The 24,746-nt window shown below is 46.7% G+C and overlaps 1 protein-coding gene across 1 annotated transcript in view; it reads right to left on the minus strand.

Moving 5' to 3' along the window:
- Window positions 1-23,037: 23,037 nt before the first annotated feature.
- LOC142295739 (interleukin-17A-like) overlaps window positions 23,038-24,746 on the minus strand; it is a 4,999-nt gene continuing 3,290 nt past the window's right edge. Inside the window, exon 3 of the mRNA XM_075338831.1 lies at window positions 23,038-23,272. Within this exon, the coding sequence (XP_075194946.1) occupies window positions 23,038-23,272 (235 nt within the window). The remainder of the gene's footprint in view (window positions 23,273-24,746) is intronic.

Below are 24,746 nucleotides of genomic sequence, written 5' to 3' on the forward strand. Positions count from 1 at the left end.
GGTGCAATTTTTCCTGATACCCTTGTGAAAAAAAAATCTACCTGGTTGAAGTAACAATTTTGTGGTAAAATTTTTTTTTTTTTATTTTCACGGCTCAACTCTATTAACTTTTTTGAAGCCCCCAGAGGATCAAAGTGCTTAATAAACATCTAGATAAATTCCATGAAGGGTCTAGTTTCTAAAATGGGGTCACATGTGGGGGAGCTCTACTGTTTCGGCACCTCAGGGGCTCTCCAAACGCAACATGGTGCGGCTAACGATTTCAGCTAATTTTCTATTCAAAAAGTCAAATGACGCTCCTTCCCTTCCGAGTCCTGCGGTGCGCCCAAACAGTGGTTTTTCGCCACATATGAAGTATCTGCGTGCTCAGAAGAAATTGCCCAACAAATTGTGGGGGTTCATTTAATCCTGCTACCCTTGTGAAATGCAATATTGGAGGCTAAATTAACATTTTTGTTGCAAAAAGTAAAATGTTCATTTTTTCCTTCCACATTGCTTTAGTTACTGTGAAGCACCAGAAGGGTTAATAACCTTCTTGAATGTGGTTTTGAGTAGCCTGAGGGGTGCCGTTTTTGGAATGGTGTCACTTTTGGGTGTTTTGTGTCATGTAGACCTTTCAAAATCGCTTCAAATGTGATGTGGTCCCTAAAAAAAGTGGCTTTGGAAATTTTGTTGTAAAAATGAGAAATTGCTCATAAACTTTGAACCCCTATAACTTCCTTAATTTTTTTTTTTCTTTCCCAAAATTGTTCTGAGGTAAAGTAGACATGTGGGAAATGTTATTTTTTAATTAATTTGTGTTATATGTCTCGTTGGTTTTAGAGCATAAAAATTCATAGTTTGAAAATTACAAAATTTTCAAAATATTCGCGAAATTTCTGGTGTTTTTCACAAAGAAACACAAAAAATATCGGCCTAAATTTACCACTAACATGAAGCCCAATATGTCACGAAAAAACAAACTCAGAATCACCAGGATCCGTTGAAGTGTTCCAGAGTTACAACCTCATAAAGTGACACTGGTCAAAATTGCAAAAAATGGCCTGGTCTTTAGGGTCAAAATAGGCTTGGGGCTGAAGGGGTTAAAAGATGGCTGCCACATCCTGTCTACACTCAAGGTGATGAACAAAGAAGACATTCCTAAGCCTGGACTGACCAATCAAGAAGAGACTATGCTAATTTCTTTATGTCCTGAGTCCAGCCTGCGATACTTGATTGGACTGTATTTTGGCTACACCCTTCACTTCTCAAGAGCTATAGAAAGTTTCAAACAATAAAGACCACTTGGTCAGTGCCCGTCATGGATTTAGTTATAACTGACTTGTCCGTTATTTAGTCTCGTGTGCACACATGACAATATAATTTGAAACAGCAGTCAGATCCAAAGAGGGACCGCTTGGGTCCCGTCCTTAACAGGGACACACCAGTGGGCGGGATCAGGCAGATGGGTGTGCACACCTAGGGGTCCTGATGTGTTCTGGGAGGGAACAAGAGAGTGTAGAGTGAGACCTGAGGAGAGAGGAGTCTGAAATGAAGCGGAGTCAGGGGTTGGGGCCCCTGGACTACCAGACTAGGTGGTAGACGGCAAGCAAGACCAAAGGCGATGGAGATCCGGTCGCGGGAGACCTAAAGTGGACCGGGGCAGGGTTGTTGCCCGCCGGTGCCGACAGCAGGAATCCGGTCCGGAGGCCGTGCACAGACAGGGTGCCTGGACCCTAGGGCGAGGAAGGTTGCAAACCCCTTGTCAATTGACCAACCGGGGACAAGGTGTCAGGCCTTATTCCACAGTAAGCCCAGAGAGCAAAACGGAAGCCCAACGCGGGGGATAGGGTGTCCGCCAGAACCCACAGAGATCCCAAGGGTCAGATTTCGCGGGCCACAGCTCCCAACATACACAGTACCGGGAGTGGACTTACCCGTTCCAAGCGGAGTTGTCCTATTAAAGACACAAACACTGAGTGCAGGAGGAAGGGACCCATGTTTGCTACACCCAGGTGTGGGACCCAAATACACCCGCCGGAGGCGACCGGTCACTGGCACTTTGGTTTACCACTGGACTTTGTGTGCAAATCTTTGGAACTGTGAGTACACCATTCATCCTCGGTCCAACCCTGCACAATACTCTCAACTGTCATTGCTCCCAACAAACCCCCTGGGCCCCGAGACTACACCTCCCCTACCCGTGGAGTGGATTCCATCCTGCAGCCCTGCTCCATCAGCCCCGGGCATCCCATCACCAGGCAGTAGCAGTGCTACTAACTCTCACCGCAACCCACGGGTGGCGTCACTGACAAAAACTCTCTTTCCTGTAAATATCCCCCTTTCCTACGGTTGTGAGAATGGATGGCTGTACGAGCTCGGGTCCGGCTACCACTCGAGCCACAGTAACAAACCCAGATACGAGCAGCCCCTGCAGCGGCCCAGCCCCCGTCTGCAACACTAATGAGACCAGTGACTAGTCCCCTGGGCGTTAGTTTCCTTGGCTAGTTGGCTCCATTAGCATGCTAGTACTCCCGTGTGCATGCTAACAGGCTAATGTATGCGCAGCGTCACAGGATGATCTCACTCACCTCTTCGCTGCCATCGCGTCCGATGCTGAATTACGGCTCAGTGCATATGATCTCGGACTTGCAAAAATTTGGTGCTGAAATATCTGCACCAGATTTCTGCACCAAATTTGTATCTCCTGGCAGAAAACCACACCGAAATGGTGTCAAAATTGTTTTTATGCTTTATTTTGCCAAGAGATGCAGATTTGGTATTTGACATTTTTACGCCATAGTCCTGCACCAAATCTGCATCTCCTGGCCAAAAAGTGCATCAATGTGTTTTTTTCTTGCCAGAAGATGCAGATTTGATGCATATGGCATATAAATTTCAGCATCAAATCTGCATCTCTTGGTAGAAAAAACGTGATTTTCTGCCAGGAGATGCAGGTCTGTGAACTCAGTTTACCTGAGGTGAGGTCACTGAGTACAATTAGGTCACCTGAGGTCAGTTTACCTGTGGTCACAAGTGGGGTACCGTGGAAACCTCCAGCTGTGACTGCAGATAAATGGAGTTTCGTCACCATTCAGAGCTGCGGCTCAGTTAGCCTCTGCCTGTAGCCACAGCGTGGGGGCATGTTCTGTGTCTGCATGCTGTCACTTCAGTATGTAGCAGAGCCAATCGTTGTGGGACCACGTGTGGGTTATGTCGGAACTGGGTGTTTGGGGTTAATAAATTGGAGATAAAGGGTGTGTTTTTTGTATTTTATTTCAAATAAAGGATTTTTTTGTTTCTTGTGTTTAAATTGTTAGTGCAGTATCTACACACTGCATCTTGGCAATTTAAATTGCCTTTAGAACATTTTAAAAACACCGCTCTGCGTATAACCATATATTATTGGCGGTCCTTGAAAAGAGAGGCCTATGCCTGCCACTAAACATGTCTTTATTTAAACAAAAAGAAATACCAGCTCACAGCTTATGTGTTGCATGGACTGTAACTCCCTGGTGTTTTAAGGCCCTATGGGGATGGGGAATTGATGCTACTATACTGATCTGCTGTTTGCCTGAAAGGTATTTGAATCTGGAGGCTCCAAGTTGTGTTTTGTCTGTAGTGGCATGGGTATGGGAGCACCAGTCCTACACCTGTCTGTCATCCACCTCCAGATTTTCTTTGTTATCTGCCAACATTGAGAAAAACAACTCAGTAGAGGCAAAAATAGAATAAATTTGACTACTACATGCATGAACCGGCACATGCGCAAACAACATGCATTACTGTCGTAATCTCACTGTGTTAAAATGCAGACTACCATGCATACCCACCACCGACCACCAAATCAACCGCATATGATGCTTCCTTCTCCTGTGATCAACACCTAATGAACCCAGTAGTTGGGTGTCCCACTCAAAGTTGTTGTTACTGAAGTTTTGCCAAGAATTTAGGACGACTGTGGCGCCCCTGAGGCTCCAGTCGCCACAGAGGTACTGCACCTTAGCCAGAGGTGTGGTATCCCATTCTCGGGTAAGGAGGAAGTCACAAGTTGTTGCACATACACACAGACACACACTCTTAATTTAGCGACACTCCATTAGGCTGTGGTTAGGGCAAGTTGCACCTTACGGAAAGTACAGTCCTGAAGCCAGTCTTGTGGTGGGGTTTTGTTAGTGGGAGCAGACTGTAGAACGTGAGTCAGTAGTGGGTAAAATTGAGCGATGTTCGAGGTTCGCCAATTTCATGTTCGAGTGATTTTGGGGGTGCTCGAGATTGAACTCGAACGTGACCTTTTTGCTAAAAGCTTGACAGCTCGAGTTACGTTCGAGAACAGTTCGATCAGCAAAAAGCCTAGCTAGTTACTAGCTGGCTTTTCACTGTAATAGTGTGAGTCACTCTGTGATTCACACTATTATAAAATGTCAGCGTATAGTGTGCGGGGGGCGCGTTTAGATCAGTGCTGCTGGGATAATGGCGATCGACATTTTTTTCTTTTTTCTAAGCGTGGGTGCAGTGGGGCAGGCCAGCATGTCAGCCAATCACAGACACACACACAGCTAAGTGGACTTTATTGCCAGACAAGCAATGGCATGTGTCATAGGCTTTGAATGTCACATGTCCTTGCATTATAAATACGGCCACTTTCCCTCACGGCGCCATTATCTGCCTTCTGCGTGTAGGTGACAGTCACCACTCACGCAGCTCCTGTCGCCGCTCCTGCTGTGTACGCTATACACACCGGACTCTACAGATTAGGGACAGAAGTTTATTTCAGCCCTTTTCAGGGCTGATTTCCTCGGGCTCAGAGCCATAGGTGACAGGCAGGTCCGTGGAAATGCTGTATACAGCTTCAGATAACAGCGTCTGTGTACCTAAGCTCAGGGAATTCCTTGCTGCATTTCACCATTAGGAGGGATAGAAAGTGAGGCTTCCTTTCCTGTCCACTGACCCAGAGAACCCGGCCACTGTACCCACCTGCCCACTTTTGCCACGCTATTTTTACAGCAAACAGTGCTGAAACTTAGTGGCATCCAAAAAGTGGCTGCTATACTCGATTTTGCCAAGCAAGTCCCACCACCTCTGCATTCAACCCTCATGCACATTTTGCTACACTATGTTTATAGCAAACAGTGCTGAATATTAGTGGCATCCACAAAGTGTCTGCTATACTAATTTAGTGTCCCACTTGTGCCAAGCAAGTCCCACCACCTCTGCATTCAACCCTCATGCACATTTTGCTACGCTATTTTTATAGCAAACAGTGCTGAAAATTAGTGGCATCCACAAAGTGTCTGCTATACTAATTTAGTGTCCCACTTGTGCAAAGAAAGTCCCACCACCTCTGCATTCAACCCTCATGCACATTTTGCTACGCTATTTTTATAGCAAACAGTGCTGAAAATTAGTGGCATCCAAAAAGTGGCTGCTATACTCCATTGTTGTCCCACTGGTGCCAAGCAAGTCACACCACCTCTGCATTCAACCCTCATGCACATTTTGCTACGCTAATTTTATAGCAAAAAGTGCTGAAACTTAGTGGCATCCAAAAAGTGGCTGCTATACTCCATTGTTGTCCCACTGGTGCCAAGCAAGTCACACCACTTCTTAATTCAACCCTCAAGCACATTTTGCTGCGCTAATTTTATAGCAAAAATTGCTGAAACTTAGTGGCATCCACAATGTGTCTGCTATACTAATTTAGTGTTCCACTGGTGCCAAGCAAGTCCCATCAACTCTGCATTCAACCCTCATGCACATTTTGCTACGCTATTTTTATAGCAAAAAGTGCTGAAACTTAGTGGCATCCACAAAGTGTCTGCTATACTAATTTAGTGTCCCACTTGTGCCAAGCAAGTCCCACCACCTCTGCATTCAACCCTCAAGCACATTTTGCTGCGCTAATTTTATAGCAAAAATTGCTGAAACTTAGTGGCATCCACAAAGTGTCTGCTATACTAATTTAGTGCCCCACTGGTGCCAAGCAAGTCCCACCACCTCTGCATTCAACCCTCATGCACATTTTGCTACGCTATTTTTATAGCAAAAAGTGCTGAAACTTAGTGGCATCCACAAAGTGTCTGCTATACTAATTTAGTGCCCCACTGGTGCCAAGCAAGTCCCACCACCTCTGCATTCAACCCTCATGCACATTTTGCTACGCTATTTTTATAGCAAAAAGTGCTGAAACTTAGTGGCATCCACAAAGTGTCTGCTATACTAATTTAGTGTCCCACTTGTGCCAAGCAAGTCCCACCACCTCTGCATTCAACCCTCATGCACATTTTGCTACGCTATTTTTATAGCAAACAGTGCTGAAAATTAGTGGCATTCACAAAGTGTCTGCTATACTAATTTAGTGTCCCACTTGTGCAAAGCAAGTCCCACCACCTCTGCATTCAACCCTCATGCACATTTTGCTACGCTATTTTTATAGCAAACAGTGCTGAAAATTAGTGGCATCCAAAAAGAGGCTGCTATACTCCATTGTTGTCCCACTGGTGCCAAGCAAGTCCCACCACCCCTGCATTCAACCCTCATGCACATTTTGCTACGCTATTTTTATAGCAAAAAGTGCTGAAACTTAGTGGCATCCAAAAAGTGTCTTCTATACTAATTTAGTGTCCCACTTGTGCAAAGCAAGTCCCACCACCTCTGCATTCAACCCTCATGCACATTTTGCTATGCTATTTTTATAGCAAACAGTGCTGAAAATTAGTGGCATCCAAAAAGTGGCTGCTATACTCCATTGTTGTCCCACTGGTGCCAAGCAAGTCCCACCACCTCTGCATTTAACCCTCAAGCACATTTTGCTACGCTATTTTTATAGCAAAAAGTGCTGAAACTTAGTGGCTTCCACAAAGTGTCTGCTATACTAATTTAGTTTCCACTTGTGCCAAGCAAGGCCCACCACCTCTGCATTCAACCCTCATGCACATTTTGCTACGCTATTTTTATAGCAAAAAGTGCTGAAACTTAGTGGCATCCAAAAAGTGTCTTCTATACTAATTTGGTGTCCAACTTGTGCAAAGCAAGTCCCACCACCTCTGCATTCAACCCTCATGCACATTTTGCTATGCTATTTTTATAGCAAACAGTGCTGAAAACTAGTGGCATCCAAAAAGTGACTGCTATACTCCATTGTTGTCCCACTGGTGCCAAGCAAGTCCCACCACTTCTGCATTTAACCCTCAAGCACATTTTGCTACGCTATTTTTATAGCAAAAAGTGCTGAAACTTAGTGGCTTCCACAAAGTGTCTGCTATGCTAATTTAGTTTCCACTTGTGCCAAGCAAGGCCCACCACCTCTGCATTCAACCCTCATGCACATTTTGCTACGCTATTTTTATAGCAAAAAGTGCTGAAACTTAGTGGCATCCAAAAAGTGTCTTCTATACTAATTTGGTGTCCAACTTGTGCAAAGCAAGTCCCACCACCTCTGCATTCAACCCTCATGCACATTTTGCTATGCTATTTTTATAGCAAACAGTGCTGAAAACTAGTGGCATCCAAAAAGTGACTGCTATACTCCATTGTTGTCCCACTGGTGCCAAGCAAGTCCCACCACCTCTGCATTTAACCCTCAAGCACATTTTGCTACGCTATTTTTATAGCAAAAAGTGCTGAAACTTAGTGGCATCCACAAAGTGTCTGCTATAATAATTTAGTGTCCCACTTGTGCCAAGCAAGTCCCACCACCTCTGCATTCAACCCTCATGCACATTTTGCTACGCTATTTTTATAGCAAACAGTGCTGAAAATTAGTGGCATTCACAAAGTGTCTGCTATACTTATTTAGTGTCCCACTTGTGCAAAGCAAGTCCCACCACCTCTGCATTCAACCCTCATGCACATTTTGCTACGCTATTTTTATAGCAAACAGTGCTGAAAATTAGTGGCATCCAAAAAGAGGCTGCTATACTCCATTGTTGTCCCACTGGTGCCAAGCAAGTCCCACCACCCCTGCATTCAACCCTCATGCACATTTTGCTACGCTATTTTTATAGCAAAAAGTGCTGAAACTTAGTGGCATCCAAAAAGTGTCTTCTATACTAATTTAGTGTCCCACTTGTGCAAAGCAAGTCCCACCACCTCTGCATTCAACCCTCATGCACATTTTGCTATGCTATTTTTATAGCAAACAGTGCTGAAAATTAGTGGCATCCAAAAAGTGGCTGCTATACTCCATTGTTGTCCCACTGGTGCCAAGCAAGTCCCACCACCTCTGCATTTAACCCTCAAGCACATTTTGCTACGCTATTTTTATAGCAAAAAGTGCTGAAACTTAGTGGCTTCCACAAAGTGTCTGCTATACTAATTTAGTTTCCACTTGTGCCAAGCAAGGCCCACCACCTCTGCATTCAACCCTCATGCACATTTTGCTACGCTATTTTTATAGCAAAAAGTGCTGAAACTTAGTGGCATCCAAAAAGTGTCTTCTATACTAATTTGGTGTCCAACTTGTGCAAAGCAAGTCCCACCACCTCTGCATTCAACCCTCATGCACATTTTGCTATGCTATTTTTATAGCAAACAGTGCTGAAAACTAGTGGCATCCAAAAAGTGACTGCTATACTCCATTGTTGTCCCACTGGTGCCAAGCAATTTCCAGCACCTCTGCATTTAACCCTCAAGCACATTTTGCTACGCTATTTTTATAGCAAAAAGTGCTGAAACTTAGTGGCTTCCACAAAGTGTCTGCTATACTAATTTAGTTTCCACTTGTGCCAAGCAAGTCCCACCACCTCTGCATTCAACCCTCATGCACATTTTGCTACGCTATTTTTATAGCAAAAAGTGCTGAAACTTAGTGGCATCCAAAAAGTGTCTTCTATACTAATTTAGTGTCCCACTTGTGCAAAGCAAGTCCCACCACCTCTGCATTCAACCCTCATGCACATTTTGCTATGCTATTTTTATAGCAAACAGTGCTGAAAATTAGTGGCATCCAAAAAGTGGCTATTATACTCCATTGTTGTCCCACTGGTGCCAAGCAAGTCCCACCACCTCTGCATTTAACCCTCAAGCACATTTTGCTACGCTATTTTTATAGCAAAAAGTGCTGAAACTTAGTGGCTTCCACAAAGTGTCTGCTATACTAATTTAGTTTCCACTTGTGCCAAGCAAGTCCCACCACCTCTGCATTCAACCCCCATGCACATTTTGCTATGCTATTTTTATAGCAAAAAGTGCTGAAACTTAGTGGCATCCACAAAGTGTCTGCTATACTAATTTAGTGTCCCACTTGTGCCAAGCAAGTCCCACCACCTCTGCATTCAACCCTCATGCACATTTTGCTACGCTATTTTTATAGCAAACAGTGCTGAAAATTAGTGGCATCCAAAAAGTGGCTGCTATACTCCATTGTTGTCCCACTGGTGCCAAGCAAGTCACACCACCTCTGCATTCAACCCTCATGCACATTTTGCTACGCTATTTTTATAGCAAAAAGTGCTGAAACTTAGTGGCATCCAAAAAGTGGCTGCTATACTCCATTGTTGTCCCACTGGTGCCAAGCAAGTCACACCACTTCTGCATTCAACCCTCAAGCACATTTTGCTGCGCTAATTTTATAGCAAAAAGTGCTGAAACTTAGTGGCATCCACAAAGTGTCTGCTATACTAATTTAGTGTTCCACTGGTGCCAAGCAAGTCCAACCACCTCTGCATTCAACCCTCATGCACATTTTGCTACGCTATTTTTATAGCAAAAAGTGCTGAAACTTAGTGGCATCCACAAAGTGTCTGCTATAATAATTTAGTGTCCCACTTGTGCCAAGCAAGTCCCACCACCTCTGCATTCAACCCTCATGCACATTTTGCTACGCTATTTTTATAGCAAACAGTGCTGAAAATTAGTGGCATCCACAAAGTGTCTGCTATACTAATTTAGTGTCCCACTTGTGCAAAGAAAGTCCCACCACCTCTGCATTCAACCCTCATGCACATTTTGCTACGCTATTTTTATAGCAAACAGTGCTGAAAATTAGTGGCATCCAAAAAGTGGCTGCTATACTCCATTGTTGTCCCACTGGTGCCAAGCAAGTCACACCACCTCTGCATTCAACCCTCATGCACATTTTGCTACGCTATTTTTATAGCAAAAAGTGCTGAAACTTAGTGGCATCCAAAAAGTGGCTGCTATACTCCATTGTTGTCCCACTGGTGCCAAGCAAGTCACACCACTTCTTAATTCAACCCTCAAGCACATTTTGCTGCGCTAATTTTATAGCAAAAAGTGCTGAAACTTAGTGGCATCCACAAAGTGTCTGCTATACTAATTTAGTGTTCCACTGGTGCCAAGCAAGTCCCACCACCTCTGCATTCAACCCTCATGCACATTTTGCTACGCTATTTTTATAGCAAAAAGTGCTGAAACTTAGTGGCATCCACAAAGTGTCTGCTATACTAATTTAGTGTCCCACTTGTGCCAAGCAAGTCCCACCACCTCTGCATTCAACCCTCATGCACATTTTGCTACGCTATTTTTATAGCAAACAGTGCTGAAAATTAGTGGCATCCAAAAAGAGGCTGCTATACTCCATTGTTGTCCCACTGGTGCCAAGCAAGTCCCACCACCCCTGCATTCAACCCTCATGCACATTTTGCTACGCTATTTTTATAGCAAAAAGTGCTGAAACTTAGTGGCATCCAAAAAGTGTCTTCTATACTAATTTAGTGTCCCACTTGTGCAAAGCAAGTCCCACCACCTCTGCATTCAACCCTCATGCACATTTTGCTATGCTATTTTTATAGCAAACAGTGCTGAAAATTAGTGGCATCCAAAAAGTGGCTGCTATACTCCATTGTTGTCCCACTGGTGCCAAGCAAGTCCCACCACCTCTGCATTTAACCCTCAAGCACATTTTGCTATGCTATTTTTATAGCAAAAAGTGCTGAAACTTAGTGGCTTCCACAAAGTGTCTGCTATACTAATTTAGTTTCCACTTGTGCCAAGCAAGGCCCACCACCTCTGCATTCAATCCTCATGCACATTTTGCTACGCTATTTTTATAGCAAAAAGTGCTGAAACTTAGTGGCATCCAAAAAGTGTCTTCTATACTAATTTGGTGTCCAACTTGTGCAAAGCAAGTCCCACCACCTCTGCATTCAACCCTCATGCACATTTTGCTATGCTATTTTTATAGCAAACAGTGCTGAAAATTAGTGGCATCCAAAAAGTGGCTGCTATACTCCATTGTTGTCCCACTGGTGCCAAGCAAGTCCCACCACCTCTGCATTTAACCCTCAAGCACATTTTGCTACGCTATTTTTATAGCAAAAAGTGCTGAAACTTAGTGGCTTCCACAAAGTGTCTGCTATACTAATTTAGTTTCCACTTGTGCCAAGCAAGTCCCACCACCTCTGCATTCAACCCTCATGCACATTTTGCTGCGCTATTTTTATAGCAAAATGTGCTGAAACTTAGTGGCATCCAAAAAGTGTCTTCTATACTAATTTAGTGTCCCACTTGTGCAAAGCAAGTCCCACCACCTCTGCATTCAACCCTCATGCACATTTTGCTATGCTATTTTTATAGCAAACAGTGCTGAAAATTAGTGGCATCCAAAAAGTGGCTATTATACTCCATTGTTGTCCCACTGGTGCCAAGCAAGTCCCACCACCTCTGCATTTAACCCTCAAGCACATTTTGCTACGCTATTTTTATAGCAAAAAGTGCTGAAACTTAGTGGCTTCCACAAAGTGTCTGCTATACTAATTTAGTTTCCACTTGTGCCAAGCAAGTCCCACCACCTCTGCATTCAACCCTCATGCACATTTTGCTATGCTATTTTTATAGCAAAAAGTGCTGAAACTTAGTGGCATCCACAAAGTGTCTGCTATACTAATTTAGTGTCCCACTTGTGCCAAGCAAGTCCCACCACCTCTGCATTCAACACTCATGCACATTTTGCTATGCTATTTTTATAGCAAACAGTGCTGCCAGTTTTAGGGCCATAGTTGCTTTGTCAGGGATAGTCAGTGTTGGTTCTTCAGCTGTCAATAAAGCTAGACCACCTCTGCAATCTACACCACCTCTCAATTTTTGCTACCACATTTTAAGTGACTAATCTTGTTGCTAACAAAATGAGTGGCAAAGTACAGATGCTGGTGGAAAGGGGAATAGGCGTGTTGGAAAAGGAAAAAAAGTTTGTGTCCGTGGGGAAGGTGGCAAAGCTACATGAACATCTGCTGAAGATAAGCCATCTTCCAGCAAAAGTAAGATGTCTACTACTTTCCGTGGACAATCCAATGTGCTCCCTTTTTTACGGACCCGAACAACTGTAAGAAAGGTAGATGATGCACAAAAAACGAACATGCTTGAATGGATCTCAAGTGCTCCAACAAGTGCCCTCTCCTCCACCTCAACTACCACATAAAAAAACCCCAGTCCTCTGAGTTGTCATCCCAATCACACTTGCTTTCTCCCAGCTCTCAAGTCTCCATCCGCCCTGCACAGTATGGTGGAACAGAGATGGCTGAGTCTGCAGAGCTGTTCAGTCACACTATAGCCTGGGAATCAGAGGTCTGCTCCCAAGCTACAGTGAGTACAGACCAGGAAATGGTCTGCAGTAATGCCCAGAAGCTTTGTGACTCAGATTCAGGCCCTGATGACCAAGTTTATGAGCATAATGTAGACCCTCATTCACAAACTGTAACACCTGTTGGTGTAGACAATGAGGAACATACTGATGACGATGAGACGCAAATACCAGATTGGGATGACAACTTAAATATTTGGTCAGGGCAGGAAGAGGCTAGGTCTGAGGGTGAGGGGAGTGCAAACACAACGCTTGATGATGAAGTTCTAGATCCCACTTACTGTCAACCCACAGTCAGGCACTTGAGGAGGTCAACAGAGGTGGGGGAGGAGGATGCAACTGACGACGAAGTTACCTTGCGCCTTCCTGGACAGAGTTAGAGTACTGGTAGCACGTCTACAACTGCATCCTTAGCCACCACTCTGTGACGCCCTGGACTAGTCAGGTCGTCCCACGTAGTCAGACACACACACCCCTTCCCTGAAAAGGTGACAGCAGCCAACCAAGAAACCCTTGTCACCGCCCTCCGGGTTTGATTTCCTCACCAGGGGGGCGGAGCCAGGCGGTTGGCTCCGCCCACCAAGGAGTTCACAGGCCTGGAGGCGGGAAAAAGACACACAAGTTCTAGAGCAGTGTAGAGAGTAGTCTTGACAGTGAAGGAGGGAGGACGAGTTCAAGGGCAGACGTGTGACCAGGCCTGCCAACAGTCTACTCAGGTGGCTGGGTCGGAGCCCAGTCACCTTTGGCAAGGAGGCAGACGGTGGTGGCCGCATGCAGGAGCTTGGATTACAGCCAGTGGAACCGTAGGGACCGGGGTCGGGCAGTGGCGCGCCGGTACCGAACCAGGGAATCGATTGTAAACCGGAGCACCAGGAGGGGTACTCAGACCCTGTACAAAGCCCCGAACTGACAGGGCCGAGTCAAATCAACTGATTGAGGACTGGACTTAAGGACCTATCCCACACAAGACCCGTTAAAAGACAACAGCCCAACCATACAAGGTAAAGCCACCCCCAAGGCATAGAGACCTAAAAGGGCCAGTGTCTGCGGGCAAACAGGGCTCTTCCAACAACTAGCAAGCCGGGGAGCGGAGTACCATTGCTTAGGCGTCAAACATTCATATAACAAGGGCAGGAGAAAGGCGAAAACCACCAACCCGCTCAGCGAGAAGCTGCAGCTGGCTGATGGCCCCGTTCATCATCCCGTATGGTTTACCAGAGACTCCAGTGTATTGAGTCATAGTGAGTACACCAGTGCCTTCGGGTCGTGCACCGCGCCGCACTGCACCAGCATACGCCCGCGCCCGCTCCCACGCCTCCGCACCTCCCTTGGGCCCCCAGGACCATCACTCCCATACCCACGGAGGGGTCAAAACCAAGCTGCGCAACACCGTCCCCTGGAGGCCTAGTTAACGGCAGTGGTGGTGTCTATCTATTCACCACAACCCGTGGGTGGCGTCACGAACTTACATCCCAAACCAAACCACCGTGGCTGTGGAGCTCCCCATCAAGTCCCTGCGGGTAGCGCCAACCCCCTTGCAGAGCTACGTGACCCCCGGGTCCGTGAGGAGCTCGAGCCACCACCCACCGTACGAGCACGGATCCGAGTGGCTCGGCGGTCGCAGCCGAGCCCACAGGGCGGTACAACTCTGCCTCTGAGCACAAGTCGGGGTGGCTCTGCAGGTCACATGTCCTCTACGCCTTGCCTAGCCTGGTCCTTTTTTGACCTTGCAAAGGATCTCCCAAATCATGTGATCTGTAAAATTTTTCGGGAATCTATTAGTAGAGGCAAAAAGCTCATTAGTTTGACAACTTCTTCCATGAATCGTCACATGAATACCAAGCATAATTCCCAGTGGGAAGCTCACTGTGCTGCAATGTGGCCTAGCATAGCGGGCCAACCACCGCCTGCCCCTTCCAGTGCATCTGCACGCTCTTCATCTTCTATGACTGTGGAGACAGCTGTCACACCTGGTTTTCCACGCACACCTTCCACCACTGTAACCGCAACAGGCAGTTTGCTTGGTAGGTCGTCAGTTGGTTTGGAAAGGGAAACAAGTGCGGGTGCACAGTTCACCGTTGGGACAGTATGCCTTTAATGTTCCCGTTTACAACGTAAAACCAAAGACAATGGCTGAGAACTTGCAGGCCAACCCATAAACATTTGGGCCTTGTAAATAATCCTGGACCCTCCTTCTCCACACTTTGCAGCAGTCTCCGGAGAGGCTGATTGGAGGATGGGCTTGCGGTAGAGTAGGCCGAGGCCCAGTCACCATTGGGACCGGTGACTATCCTCCGGGTCAGGGGTCCCCTGGACGTGGGGCCCTTGAAAAGGACTGCCGGGTAAGGAACTTTTTACCCGGCCCATTTGGGCAACACCCGGACTTAACCTGGACTTGGGCAAGGGGTGACAACCTGTGTTTTAGTGGTGGCACCAGGGTTAGGTTTGTTTTGGTGCTAAAGGCGAGAAGGACCCGGTCCCGTCCCGATTATGTTATGCAACGTTTAAGTGACCTGCCTCCCGTAAGGGAAGACAACAAAGTATTCATGAACTGTAAATATGTTATTATGTTTATCAAATGTTTTATTCTTTTATCTTTTATGCAGTAAAAATAAACCGGTGGTGGTCGGACAGCCCGCGGACGGTCTGTGTTTAACCAAGGGGGAGTGTGATGCCCTGGCAAAACCAGGTAGTCACAGTTAGGCCCCCGCATTACACCGTTCCCTCATTAGGAAACACACAGCCAACCATTAAACCCTAGTCACCCCCCTTAGGGACAGAGAGACACACCAGTGGGCGTTGCCAGGCAGTTGGTGCAACCAAAGTCCCTCATAGAAGACAACAGCCCACCGATTAGAGATAAGACGTCACCGCCAAGGCCCATAGATCCCACGGGCCAGCGTCTACGGGCACGGCTCTTTAGGCCACATCCAGCCGGGAGCGGACTCCTACGTTTCATACAAGGAAGTCTTTTCTACTAAAACAGTGCAGGAAAAGGATAGAGACCACCAGCCGGGTGGGGGATCCCGAACACAACCGGCCGCGGCACTGGCCACCACCACCTTGGTTTACCAGAGACTTGTGTGTTTTCCTAACTGTGAGTACACCAGCACCCCCTGCAGTCGCCATCCCCTGCACGCACCAACCGGGTCCCGGGGCCACCATCCCTGCCCATGGAGGGGTTAACAACTTCTTCCCCGGGTTCCCCCGTCACAGCAGCGGTGGTGTCCTACCTCACAACACACCATGGGTGGCGTCACGAGCTCAATACAGCCCAGTCCGTACATCTACGTCCCCCATTTTATTCGGCGTGTCCGCGAGACCCCCGGGTCCGGAGGCCCTCGAGCCACCACCCCTGAAGGTCCGGATCCGAGCAGCGGTGGCTGCTGGCACGGTGGCGGCACACCCCCAGACGGTAAAAATATAAAACCATCTTTAAAAATGCTGTCAAAGGTTTCCTATTTTACACTGTTGACATAAATATCCTTCAAAGTAAGAATAATGGTTTCTTCAAATGTACTCTAAAATCTTGAGAAATGTTGTACAAACCTAATGGTATGCTACTTTTAGAAAGTTTCAAAAAGAGGAGAACACGAGCAAAATTGCTGAGAAAAGTTCATAAATTTTATTAAATAGGATTTTAAAGTGCAAGTGCAAAAAATCACAATGATGATATACAAATTTTGGGGAGGAGGGGAGAGACAGATGGTAAAGAACAGAACAATGGTCTGGTGCGGACAACAGGAAAATAGTAGTATTCACACACAGTATAGCCAAATCACTGGCAAATAAGCATCAAGATGGATAAATAGTAGTATTCAAAAACAGTATGGCCAAAATCACTGGCAAATAAGCATCAAGATGGGTAAATAATAGTATTTCACATACAGTATAGCCAAAATAACTGGCAAATAGAGGTAGTATTCACAAACCGTATAGCCAAAATCACTGGCACATAAGCATCAAGATGGATAGAGAGTACCTTATCTCTGATAGGGATGTATATCTCAAATCACCAGCATGTAAACAAGGGGGAATTTTAAATAGACCATCGAATCTCAAAAAAGAGACGTAGGCATGATAACCGTAGGAGGGTAAATACTTAGCCCCGAGTCTGCATTGGCCAGATGCAGACAATGAGGAAAAGAAAATTCACCAGAAAACGGTACCAGTCACAGGCCTATATAATAATGGATGTACCAATTGTGAACCGAGAGAATCCCCAGCAGAGGTAAAGGACCCTAATCACTGGCCAGTAAGCAGAAGGGATCAGTGTGTGGGAAAAAAAAAAAAAAACAGGAAAAAGGGCCTGTATACATAAAAGTAGCTACAGTAGTGTTGTATAATGAATATACATGTATAACTCATGCAATCCCATCAAAAAGTTTTTACAATTCGTATAAGACTTTCAAAAGGGTAAAATGAGGGGGGTTATGCCGTGATACACTAATATCCAACAACACACTACAACAGAGAAGCAGGGTATTTAGCCTAGAAGAGGAGATATAGGCAGGATTCCTGAAGCCCAATCAATTAGTCCCGTGGAGAATGTAAGGGGGCTAAGAATCCATACAGGCGGATTCCTGAAGTTGGATCAAAATAATTAAATGATCAAATAATCCCCAAAGGAGTAATAACTGCGGAATACATTATACCTGAGTCCGGTGGTGCAAGGAGGCCCGACGTACGTTTCGCGGCTTTAAGAAAAAGTCGCTTGCCGCTTCATCATGGGGGAGAGTGATGAAGCGGCAAGCGACTTTTTCTTAAAGCCGCGAAACGTACGTCGGGCCTCCTTGCACCACCGGACTCAGGTATAATGTATTCCGCAGTTATTACTCCTTTGGGGATTATTTGATCATTTAATTATTTTGATCCAACTTCAGGAATCCGCCTGTATGGATTCTTAGCCCCCTTACATTCTCCACGGGACTAATTGATTGGGCTTCAGGAATCCTGCCTATATCTCCTCTTCTAGGCTAAATACCCTGCTTCTCTGTTGTAGTGTGTTGTTGGATATTAGTGTATCACGGCATAACCCCCCTCATTTTACCCTTTTGAAAGTCTTATACGAATTGTAAAAACTTTTTGATGGGATTGCATGAGTTATACATGTATATTCATTATACAACACTACTGTAGCTACTTTTATGTATACAGGCCCTTTTTCCTGTTTTTTTTTTTTTTCCCCACACACTGATCCCTTCTGCTTACTGGCCAGTGATTAGGGTCCTTTACCTCTGCTGGGGATTCTCTCGGTTGACAATTGGTACATCCATTATTATATAGGCCTGTGACTGGTACCGTTTTCTGGTGAATTTTCTTTTCCTCATTGTCTGCATCTGGCCAATGCAGACTCGGGGCTAAGTATTTACCCTCCTACGGTTATCATGCCTACGTCTCTTTTTTGAGATTCGATGGTCTATTTAAAATTCCCCCTTGTTTACATGCTGGTGATTTGAGATATACATCCCTATCAGAGATAAGGTACTCTCTATCCATCTTGATGCTTATGTGCCAGTGATTTTGGCTATACGGTTTGTGAATACTACCTCTATTTGCCAGTTATTTTGGCTATACTGTATGTGAAATACTATTATTTACCCATCTTGATGCTTATTTGCCAGTGATTTTGGCCATACTGTTTTTGAATACTACTATTTATCCATCTTGATGCTTTGTTTGCCAGTGATTTGGCTATACTGTGTGTGAATACTACTATTTTCCTGTTGTCCGCACCAGACCATTGTTCTGTTCTTTACCATCTGTCTCTCCCCTCCTCCCCAAAATTTGTATATCATCATTGTGATTTTTTGCACTTGCACTTTAAAATCCTATTTAATAAAATTTATGAACTTTTCTCAGCAATTTTGCTCGTGTTCTCCTCTTTTTGAAATGCTCTTTGAGCTGCTGTGAACCTGGGGTGGCTCCTCCACCTGGTTCTCATCATTTTTTCTATGCCCTTTGTGGAATATATGATTGTTCTACTTTTAGAAAGTATAGGGGTTACAGTTGTCGCAGGCTGGGGCACAGACCATGGCAGGGGGGGGTTGCTCGAGACGCTGGGATCCGGGATCGTGGCTGTGGCTCCAGTGGCAGCCGGACCCGGGGCTCGTGCAGCAGCCCGTTGCCCCACAGCTGAATAAAGGGGTTATTTACAGGGGAGAGTTTGTCAGTGACGCCACCCATGGGTTGCGGTGATTGTTGGTAACACCATACCGCCCATTTGGTATGGGATGCCCGGGGCTGATGGAGTGGGGCAGCAGGATGGTATCCTCTCCACGAGTAGGGGAGGTGTAGTCCCGGGGCCCAGGTGTAGGTGGAGTGGAATGCTGGGGCGCAGTCTGCGGGGATGGACTGGGTGATGCCGGTGTACTCACTATTTGAATAAAGTCACACAGAGTCCAAGTAGTAAACCAAGTTCCGGATACCGGTAGCCTCCGGAAGGATGTGCTCGGGTCCCGCACACCGGTAGACAGGACAGGGGCTCTTCCTCCTGCACTTCTGGGTTGTTGTCTTGTGTGTTGACTAGTCCGCATAAAACGGGGTAAGTCCGCTCCCGGTGTCTTTGCTGTGGGAGCTGTAGCCCGCGAGATCTGACCCTTCTGATTTTAGCAGGCACTTGCAGACACCCTATCCCCCGCGTTGGGCTTCCGTCTCGCTCTATCTGGGCTGCTAGTGGGACAAAACTTGGAATCTTGTCCGATGCTGGTTGATTGGAAAGGTGCTTGAAGTTGTCCTCGCCCTAGGGTCCAGGTATCCCGACTGTGCACGCCCTCCGGACCGGATTTCCGCTGTCGGCACCGGCGAGCTACAACCCTGCCCCGGTCCACTTAAGGTCTCCCGCGACAGGATCTCCGTCGTCTGTGGCCCTGCTTTGCCGTCTGCCACCTAGTCAGCTCAGGTAGTCCGGTAGTCCGGGAGCTATAACCCCCAACTACCACTTCACTCCTCTCACTTCCACTGTCCAAACTTTTCTCTGTGTTCCTGTGACGCCCTAGCAAAACCAGGTAGTCACACAATAGGCCCCCCTCACAACACCATCCCTCACCTAGGTCACATACAGCCGACCTGAAACCCTAGTCACCCCCCTCAGGACAAGACAGGCACACCAGTGGGCGGGACCAGGTGGTTAGGGAACGCCCACCTAGGGATCTAGACAGCCCGAGGTGGGAAAACAAAGAGTTCTAGTCAGTTAAGCAGTGAAGCAAACAGACTAAGTTGGAGTTCAAGTTGAGAGGAGTGTGGGCTGGAGCTAGGTGTAGCTCCAGCAGAGGAGAAGTTCAAGTTGAACGGTACCAGGGTCGGAGCCCTGGTACCTTGGCTAAATGGCAGACGGTGGTCTCCGTCAGCAGGAGATGGAAAGACGGCTCAGCAGATCCGAGGAGGACCGGAGCAGGGTTGGAGCCCGCCAGTACCGACACCGGAGACCCGACTGGAAACCGTGCACAGAGGGGGTACTCGGACCCTGAAGCCAGGACCAGAACCAACTGCGTAGCTAATCAACCGATTGAGGGCAGGATTACAGGTCCTGTCCCAACCAAAGTCCCAAAAGCAGACAACCACCCACAGATAGGGATAGAGCAACCGCCAGGGCCCATAGATCCCACGGGTCAGCGTCAGCGGGCATGGCTCTTCAGGCACACAGAAAGCCGGGAGCGGACTCCCGTGTTCCACACCGGGAAGTCCAAACACACAACCACAACCAGTGCAGAGTAAGAGATGGCGACCACCTGCCCGGGTGGGGGACCAGAGTACAACCGGCCACGGCGGCCGGCCACCAGCACCTTGGTTTACCAAAAGACTCATGTGATTCATTTACTTGTGAATATCCAAACATCCCCTGGTACGTCTGGGCGCGCAGGCCCCTGCCATCGCCATACTCTGCACAGAGACACTGGGCCCCGGGGCAACCATCCCTACCCACGGAGGGGTTAACATCCGGCTGCTCTCCCCCGGGTATCCCACAACAGCAGCGGTGGTGACCCACTTCACCACACACCATGGGTGGTGTCACAAACCGAATACGGTCAAGGCCGTACAACTACACCCCCCTTTTCATGTCCACGTGACCCCCAGGTCCAGAGGATCCCTCGAGCCACACAGTGGGTCCGGATCTGAGCAGCACCGGCTGCTGGCACGGGGGCAGCACATTCCCTCCCCTTAACACCTCAGAACCCCTAGGTGGGCGTCACCATCTGCCTGGCCCCGCCCACTGGTGTGCCCCTATTGTCCTGGGGGGGTGACTAGGCTTATGTGGCTGGTGTTTGTACCTGTGTGTGGAGTTGTGTTGGAAGGACAAGGAGGAGAGAGTCCTGCATCTGGAAGATAGATGCAATCTCCTGTGACAACCTGATTTTGTCAGGGCGTCACACAGTCAGATGGACCACACATGGTAGATGGATCAAACATGCCAGCATTATCAAAACAAACATAGGTGGCAGACCCTGTTCTTCCATCTCCTTCTCCTCCCTTTCCACATGTATTATAGAAGTGAATATGTCATCAGGAATATCCAGCTGCTCTTCTCTCGGTACTTTGGTGACCAAGTTTGATAAATGCGTGGCTCCACTGAACCTGGAGCTAGGGAAGGCCATGCGTGATTAGGGTGCAAACCTAGTGGTGGCAGTATGGCTGGGCTGCTTACCACTGTGTCCCTGGAAGGATTTTTTAATGTCGAGACTACTACATAGGTCTCCAAGTTGTGTCTTGTCTGTACTGGCAGGCGTACGGGAGCACCAGCCCTACACCTGTCTCTCATCCACCTCTATATTTCTTCTATCATTAGCCTTGGAAATGAATGGCTATACCAAGACAGTGGTGCTGGACTGTAAAACATATATTTGCTGTTTTGGAAGCTTTTCGACCTCCATAAAGGTGTTTTCTGTGCCTGACATTTGGCATCCCATTGAATTCAATGGGGTTTGGAAGGGTTCGATAAAGATTTGAAGTTCAGATCGATAAAGGTTCGGGAACGTGCCACTTGTTTGGTTCGGTTCGCCAAACCGTGAGGGGTTCACTCATCTCTACTCATAAAATGCTAACAATAAAACCAGGATTATGAAATGGATTTTTAAAGTAAGTGCACCTGCATAATCAAGTTTCTTTTACAACGTATGCAGTTTGTATATTGAAATATGGTGATTAGAAGATAGTAGAATTACAAATGCTACATCATAGATGAAGGGTCCTAAGAGTTTCATTTCATACCTTTGGTTGCTTATCCTGCAACCTAGTTAATACAAAGAATTACATGCATATTTAGGGGTCAAATTTGTTAAAAACTCCAAAAAACTCTTTCTACCGCTGGCATCCCTGCGGCTGTCCCTCACCATGTGCTCCAGCGTCTTCTTACTCCCTCATGTGTGTGCTCTCTGCTTCTTCCTTCTGTGGCCTGTGCACACAGCACAGGTCCTCCGGGAGTGTTTATTGGGGGCGCACGTGTGCACTTCCCTTTTCTTAAAGGGTCAGTGCGTCACTCCCAGGAAGTGTCTATCACTGAGAGGCACTGGGTACATAAGGCTGTCTCCCACTAAGGGAGGTGCCTGATCAACATGCTTAGTTAGCTAGTGTTTTAGTTCCTCAGCCAGCTAGCTGTCAGGTCCCCTTGTCTGCTGTGCTTTTGTTACAGTGTACTACTTTTCAGGTTGTCCATCCTGGCCGCGCCTCCAACTCCCAGGAAGTGTCTATCGCTGAGACGCACTGGGTACATAAGGCTCTCTCCCACTAGGGGAGGTGCCTGATCAACATGTTTAGTTAGCTAGTGTTTTTGTTCCCCAGCCAGCTAGCTTTCAGGTCCCCTTGTCTCTTTGTGCTTTTGTTACAGTGTACTACTTTTCAGCTTGTCCATCCTGGCCGCGCCTCCAGCCTCAGCTCCACTGTAGTCCTTGCTGCAACAGGGGCTGTGCCTGTCCACTCCGGCCATGCCTCCAGCCTCAGCTACCCTGGTAGTCCTTGCTACATCAGAAACTGTGCCTGTCTGTCCCGGCCGTGCCTCCAGCCTCAACCTGCTTACTCCTGTGTCTACCCTTCCCTTAGGGTTCAGCTGCCACAGCCCTGGTCTCTGCTCTGGGAGTTGTACCTGGTGTCCACCTCGTGGCAGGCGCTTATTTAAGTCTGTCCACTAAAGAGTAAGCCCGAAGTTCTCCTGTGGTCCAGTGGGTCCATTTCTGCTCACCACTTTAATGTCTCCGGCGGCGAGCGTTACACTCTTAAAGCCATTGGCCCATTCAGTTACCGGTCCACCACACTTGGTCGTTACATTGTACTTTTATTGTTCCTTTGCATATAAGAATAAATACATTGTATCACATATCACTTCCATATAAAAGTATAAATATATAAATACAAAAAAATGTAAAAAGTAAATATCGGTTGTGAATTTACAACCAGAATACCTGCACTTAACCAGTGCTACGTTAATTTTTTTCAAAATCTTTATAAAACTTTTACATATAATAAACAAGAATGATATATATCTTTGGGAATTTCTCTAGTGCCGGAGCTGGATCCCCTCCTCTTTATAGCTGCTCTTGGATGAGGGGTCGTACGCAGGTGCAGCCCACCGTCACCATCTTTTTCACCAGTTTGAAGACAGAGTGGCATCCCTGCATCTCACGGTGAAGGACCAGGATCTCTTGTCTGATGGGGACGGAGTTTAGGTTGTTGAGTGCATTTCCGTTGGCGTCCGTGCAACCAGCCATTTCACACTTGGCTTCAGCAATGATAATAGGGTAGCCGTTATTTTTTTCATAGCTAAGGACATCAAGAAAGAAAATTAATACATGAAGATATTGATTTAGCTTTAATATATGTATAGGAGCAATATATGGGAGTTTAGATTAAAGCCAGTGGTCTTTGGATCATCAGGCTGACCTGGGACCCCTAGAGAAAGGGCTCCGGATAGGTTGGCTCTGCTGCGGAACCTGGCATAAGAATCCCTTCTCTACCAGTCCTTCCAAAATGGGGCGCAAGGGACTAACCCTGGGGGCAAACAAACACAATATCCCCCATTCCCAATATTACAGCGCACCATGGCCCCTCACCACTATTTTGACTCCTGATTAAAATTCCACCTTCAGGGCTACTTTGTGAAACTACTAATCTCCTAAAACAAGGGGATGGTTTCCAAAAGTCTGCTGCTCTCACGGGGTGCTAGCTGTTATTGAAGAGACCCAGGAAATGTAAACTTGTATAGTGTGCAGAGAATCATGGTTTACAACCTTTAAAAATAATGTGAAGAAACTGACAGATACTAATCATGTCCTGGAATCGTATTCTCTTATCTATAGCATTACTATACTATTTTTTTGCTCAAATATATGCTGTTTATATTACTACTTCTCTGTTACCTGTCAATAAGTGGGGGCAGGGCTCCTGCAATTCCTCTGGGGCTGTATGAATGCTACCTACGCACCTATTTGCTGCAATATTTATACACTAGCTGTAGTACCCGGTGTTGCCCGGGATAATGACTGTCTCTCAGTCTCTATCACTCTCCCACTCTGTCTGTCTCCTTCTATGTCTGACTGTCTGTCTCCCTCTGTCTGCCTCTCTCTCTCTTTGTGTGTCTGTCTCTGTGTGTCTGTCTCTGTGTGTCGCTGTCTCTGTGTGTGTGTCTCTGTGTGTTTCGATGACTGTCTCAGTGTCTGTGTGTCTTTGTGTGTGTGTCTGTCTCTATATATCTCCATGTCGGTCTCTGTGTGTCTCTGTGTGTCTCTGTTTCTGTGTGTCTATATCTCTGTGCCTGTCTCTGTGGGTCTCTGTCTGTATCTGTGTCTATTTATGTGTGTCTCTGTCTCTGTGTGTCTCTCTTTGTGTGTCTCTGTATCAGACTTTGTGTGTCTCTGTCTCTATGAGTATCTATCTCTGTATCAGTCTCTGTGTGTGTCTGTGTCTCTGTGTGTGTCTGTGTATGTGTCTGTGTGTGTCTCTGTTTGGTTTGTCTCTTTGTGTGTGTGTCTACATTTGTGTCTCTGTCTTTGTGTGTCTGTCTCTGTGTGTCTCTGTGTAACGCCTGCCTGGATCCACAGACTCAGATGGGCTGTAATGGGGAGGCTAGAGGGAAGCCACTCACCAAGCAGGACCCCCAGAACCCTGAAACCCTTTAACCCCTATACAGGGATTTGGAATTACACAGGGCTCTGGTGATCACTACCTGTGGAAGGCTGCAGTCCGATGAGAGTAGTAGTCATGCAGGGTCAAACCAGGAATTGCGGAACAGGGACAG

The sequence above is a fragment of the Anomaloglossus baeobatrachus genome, chromosome 3, assembly GCF_048569485.1.
Source record: "Anomaloglossus baeobatrachus isolate aAnoBae1 chromosome 3, aAnoBae1.hap1, whole genome shotgun sequence".
In the NCBI taxonomy this organism is placed as follows: domain Eukaryota; kingdom Metazoa; phylum Chordata; class Amphibia; order Anura; family Aromobatidae; genus Anomaloglossus; species Anomaloglossus baeobatrachus.